General features: G+C 35.8%; 1 protein-coding gene across 1 annotated transcript in view; it reads right to left on the minus strand.

Moving 5' to 3' along the window:
* The window catches only part of SNX29 (sorting nexin 29), a gene marked incomplete at its 5' end in the record, with an annotated part of 95,084 nt that overhangs the window by 34,476 nt on the left and 54,894 nt on the right, over positions 1-5,714 (minus strand). Inside the window, one exon of the mRNA XM_010135338.1 lies at positions 5,382-5,522. Coding sequence (XP_010133640.1) covers positions 5,382-5,522 — 141 coding nt within the window. The remainder of the gene's footprint in view (positions 1-5,381; positions 5,523-5,714) is intronic.

Here is a 5,714-nt window from a genome sequence, read left to right on the forward strand (position 1 = left end):
AAATAAAGAAAATAGGTGGTGGGGGGGGGGGGAGGAAACATAAAATCAAGCATATTGACAGGTACAGAGAGACAGGAAAATGTGGATAAAAGTTCAAACTCAGAGAAAGGAGGTTTTAGTTTTATTTCTGTAATCAGGTGTCTCTGCTAAGGTTTATCTGAAAGGAAATTTATTAATCCAACTAACTTGTTCATTCAGCATCACCATCACAATAATAAATTTAGAAAATTATTTTTATTTTTTCAATTTATACCAGGAGGCTACTAGAATACCTAGATGACGCATGAGTTGTTATAAAACTGCAATATTTTTATCTAGCAGTTGTCCAAGCAGCATGTAAATTACATTCCCTTCCTTTTTTTCTCCCATGTCATGACGTAAAGCAACACCATCTGAACTGTTTCTATGGGCTCTATCTTCAGTAATTTGTTAGAAAAAATTGTTTCTCTTAACTACAGGATTACAAGACAGCAAACAAAACCACCCCTCGACAGGCAAAATTAATAGTCTGTGCTGCTTCTTCCTAAACTTCAGCAGCAATAATAGCAAATTTTTGTAACTTGAAAAGCCTCAATTCACTATTTTCATTAAATGTTACACTTAAGCACCAAATAAACATATTAATGCAGTGAGACATTCTGAAAGAGATGAAGTACGAGTCGGCAAACCGTTCACTGAAAATGAAATATCCTGCTCTGCTAGCTCTAACCTTCATGCTGAGTTTCAGGTAACCCAGACTTTTCATACCACAAAACTTGAAGATGAAGTGTTTGCTATAAAGTATTTGTCATATAAAAGCCAACCATTTCCTACTGACTTATTTTTCTTCTCTTAGGTAGTGTTTTACCAAAAAAAATGGCAGTGACGAAGAACTGAATGCTCTTTTCTAAGTGCTATATAAATAAATCATCAACTGCAGCCTTTTCCTGTAGAAAACCCAGCGGATCTGGATTAAAAATCTGAAATAGTCTGTAGTCCCCCTCAGCGTGCAGGTGACAGTGTCAGAAAGGAGGTGTGCTGTGACAAGAAATCTTAATAATTATGCCAAGTGTGAAATTATTTTTATTTCCATCTGTATGGATCTTCAACTAAGTTACCTATTTGAAAACTAGAGAGCATTAATTTAATCTCAATGATTATTTAAAGCTTATACTTCTTTGAGAACTGAGCCTTCCACTTCTGAAGTAACATGGTAAACTTAGCGGACAAAGGGGGTTTTTTATGGCTTTAGAACGCTATAAAAAGCAGTGTTAGAGAATTAACACATATGATGCCATACATACAAGAATAATTGCAGTTCCTTTCCTGATCTGAACACAATACCAACGGATCTCTTTCTTCTCGACCATACAACAGCACAAGCATGTCTGTCAATTTTATATTAGCTACAGGTTTTTCTAAAACCCACAAGGCAAAATAGTATAAAACATATTTTAAAAATCAATATACCTCTTAAGGACACTAAGAGGGTTGAAAATTAAAATCTACTCATTTTGAAAATAAAAAATTATATAGAATTTAAGAATCTATATTACATCACCCAAAAATCAAATTAAGTAAGCATTAATGAAAGCAATCCTTAACTTCACATTTTTAATACATAACTCAAGGATTTATATTTCCAAAGCCTTTCTACTTTAACAAATGTAGTCCAATTCTGAAACATCGGAGTCGTAATTTTCTACTAATTCTGCTTGTAGACATCGGATATCAAAGCTTAGTACTAAGAAATATTATTTAGCCTGCTGCCCCAAAGGCATTAGCTAGAAAATTTGCTTTCTTCTCTGCTTTCTACATCACAGCTCCCTATGACAGTATGACTTTGACAAACTAATCCAATGAAGGACACTTTCTATGAGCTGCTAAAGTCCGTAGAGTATAAAAGCATATATATCTGTACTTCCAATTTCAGTGCAAGTTGAACATGTACTTAAATTTTAGCATGGCCTGAAGTGCTTTTGCTGAATCGGGGCACAAAAACACGCCAGTCTATAATGAAATTACTTCCTTCCCTACAATCCTTCCTGAGTCACTCTCTTTTAAGCATTCCATATTTCTTCTGTTATTGTCTATGTACTAGTTGAACAGAAATTGTTACATTTTCCATTTTAAAATACGTATTTCAAACACTGCCGGTACCTTAACTATTACGATCACGTTCACTATCAAGGCAATAAAATGTACATTGGCCTCATGCATGCACCTTGTGAATTAATTCCTTTAAACCATAAATGTGATTTTCCACATCAGTCTAGAATTACTGGTAGTGTTTATGTTAACGTCATGGTCTGGGATATTTATTGGAATAGTAGTGAGGTTGGAAAAAGTATGAACACAGACCCTTCTGCAGCTCTGAAAGATGCTTCTCTCAGTGACGTTGCTCTCAATATTTTCTCCTAGACAGAACGCTTATTGCAGATTTCTGTATTGTTCCTCCTATATGGTTGAGGAGCCATGGCAAAGTCACATCCTTCTAATCTCAGAGAAGTGCTGTGCATTCTTTCCATGAAGGGTATCCAATGTTTTAACGGGAAGCAATGCATATCATGCCGTCCAGTCAGTGCTCGGTGGAAAGCTACCTTATTCAGTTTCTCCATGCTTAGACAACCTCTGAAGTCACACCTTCAGTGGAAGCAAGAACCACTTGTATTTTGATACGTCCTTGTATTGATAAAACAGTATTGACAATATCTCTTCTAACGCTTATTACCAAACATTTGCATATGCAACACCCTGCACAAATCCCTCATCCTCAACTGGAAGTTCTAAGAATTCCAAGACAGACGTTCCCACATGAATGAATTTATTTTACACTGAATTTTTTATACCTTCCATTTATTTCAGTTTGCCTGTCATGGAAAGGAGAGCCAGCCCAAGGCCAGTAACCCACCTCAGGCAGTCACACACGGCGTTCCAAGGGGCTACTACTGCTGGATCTACAGGGTAACTGTTCCTGAAGCATGATCCACCATACTGGCCAAAACTATAGAACACTCCTAAATGCAAACACCCTGTCACACGGGTTAGAAAATAGCACCACTAAAAGGACAAAAATTTGCCTAACCAACGTGCTGTGGAAACGAGCTCTTGGGGGATAACTGAGGCGAGTTCTCGCAAAGCTGATATGAAAGTGCCACTTAGAGACTTGCGAGCTATTTACAGCAGGTACCCAGAAACACAATCACTAATCAATTCCAACTACACAACCGGCTTACGTCCCACCACAGAAGCGGCAAGGGATGGCACGCATTTCTTACTGTAAAGAAAAGATACTTTTTCTGAGCACTGATATGACAAAAAGTGATTGTGCGTTTACGCATGATTAAGGTAGAATTTTAGCCTGAAGCTAAAGCACTGAAAGAATAAGCGATGCAAATTTTGTAATGAGCTCCTCAACTGATAATTTTGTATGCATCAATTGTGCAAGTGAAGTTGTAATTCAATTAGTATTTAAAGTACTCAAGGATGAAAGACTATCAGAAAAAGCTTAAAGGAAGGCTTTGGTAATTTATTGAAGTGGCTGATACTCCACCACTTCACAAAAGGAATTCTCCTTTTAGTTATGTAACGAAGAAGAAAATGCATTGTTTCTATCACAAAACTATCTACTAAAAATGAAATTAAAAATGCATGATCTTCTAATATACAAAAAAACCCCCAGAAAAGCTCTCACAAAACCTTCCCTTTACTAGGTTAGTAGGCAACAAGCAACTACATTAACTCTCGTGGACCTTATGCCAAGCAACCAGACCTACATGATGCTATTGAGAAATCCCATGTGTATTTATACCACCACCACTTATTCCAGATCATGTTCGTTACTACTCGTTTCATATCACAGGAGCCAAGCTTACCTACTCATTTTTACAGACCACTTGGGAAACCATCTGAAGTCAGATCAGAGTTACTATCTTTAAACATCTTCCACATCTATCTATCTTCCACATTCACTGACATGTGAATGCCATTAAGGAATTTACAAATATTATTCTTTTCTATTTGTTTTTGAAATTTTATATTACTTCATACAAAGTAGCAATGACATTTTTCTGTCATAGACGAAGTTGCAAGAGATATAATCAGTATGATTCTGGCTTTCTAATGATACATGTATTAATGAGATCTTAGGCCAAAAAAAATCTCATTAAGATCTTTTGAATATTTTAGTCATCATCACATCAGCTTTCTTTTGATGACGACACTGATCACTACAGTTGGTGCTTCTTAGATAGTAAGGCCAAAAAAAACCCAAACGATAAAATCCTATATAAAAGCTGATGACATTTTTCCGTCATAGATGAAGTTGCAAGAGATATAATCAGTATGATTCTGGCTTTCTAATGATACATGTATTAATGAGATCTTAGGCCAAAAAAAATCTCATTAAGATCTTTTGAATATTTTAGTCATCATCACATCAGCTTTCTTTTGATGACGACACTGATCACTACAGTTGGTGCTTCTTAGATAGTAAGGCCAAAAAAAACCCAAACGATAAAATCCTATATAAAAGCTAACAAATTTCATCAGCAATAGAAACACTGATTTAAGCACCCAGTACTTTAGACATAAGCACTATTTTAGTCATAACTCACATTTTTTGTCATAAGCACGATTTAAATCTCAAATATTTTGCTTGTGATAATTAAATAAATCTTTCAGATCATTCCTACACTGCAAAGAAAATTTACTTTGATTACTTCTCAATCCTTACTGGATTTGCGATGTATTTGCAATGTGTAGTTAAGCTAAACAGTTTAAATTCATGGTGACGAAGGATTAAACTACATGATACTACATATTTACTACATTTACACTACAATATTTACTATATTTATTGCAAAATCCCTATATGATATGAAAACACAGGAATTCCCTTTTAAAATGGGAGAGCTAAGACACAAAGACTCAGCTTATATGAATTAGGCATCCAAGTGCCTTTAAAAAGCTAGATCAAATAACTGAAACTGGTGAATAGGAAATCTAAGGAATTTAGACTGATGCTTTTCAAATTTACAGAAATATTTAATGAATTACTGACCAGTGTTAACTGCTGGCATTTATTGAAAAGAACAGAGTAGAGGTTTCATTTTACACGTACAGCTGTCCAGGACAGTTTTGGGGGGGTTGTGCATTTGTCTACTGTGTATGACATCGATATCTCTTTTAATAAAAACAGTCGTCTTTTCAGCGAGCGAAAAAATCAATGCATGAACTGCATTGTCAGTGAACCTGCAGCTGAGGGCAAAGTCTGTATAAAATAGCAGGTACTGTCTAGCAGGTGTAAAAAATATTTATGACAGTCCCCTCTGGTTTCGTGTGTGTGGACAGGAAAGGTGTTTTCCCCAGCCCTTAATGATACTATGAGTTCTTCTAAGTACCTTGTTTCCAATGGCCTTTTTGGGTGGAAAGTTAAAAGTCCTCACTTGCTGGTATTTATTCTGTAATTTATGATGCAAGCTTCTGAACTCCGCATATCTTCGATAAACATTCCATTCATCATCCTTTATCCTAATATAAACCTGCAAAATAAAGACAATAATTTAAAGGTAAGCCACTGACCTAATGTATCTCCTTTACTTTTTAAAGCTTTGTGGTTTAACACCTCCACATTCATGATGCAATGGTACCCGAAGTCCAGGGTCACTTTTCCACAGATGCATCTCTGATCGTACATTTGCTGCTTCTGTTGTACAGCTCACTGTTCTTACTCT

The sequence above is a fragment of the Buceros rhinoceros genome, unplaced genomic scaffold (assembly GCF_000710305.1).
Source record: "Buceros rhinoceros silvestris isolate BGI_N320 unplaced genomic scaffold, ASM71030v1 scaffold114, whole genome shotgun sequence".
NCBI classification, from domain to species: Eukaryota; Metazoa; Chordata; class Aves; order Bucerotiformes; family Bucerotidae; genus Buceros; species Buceros rhinoceros.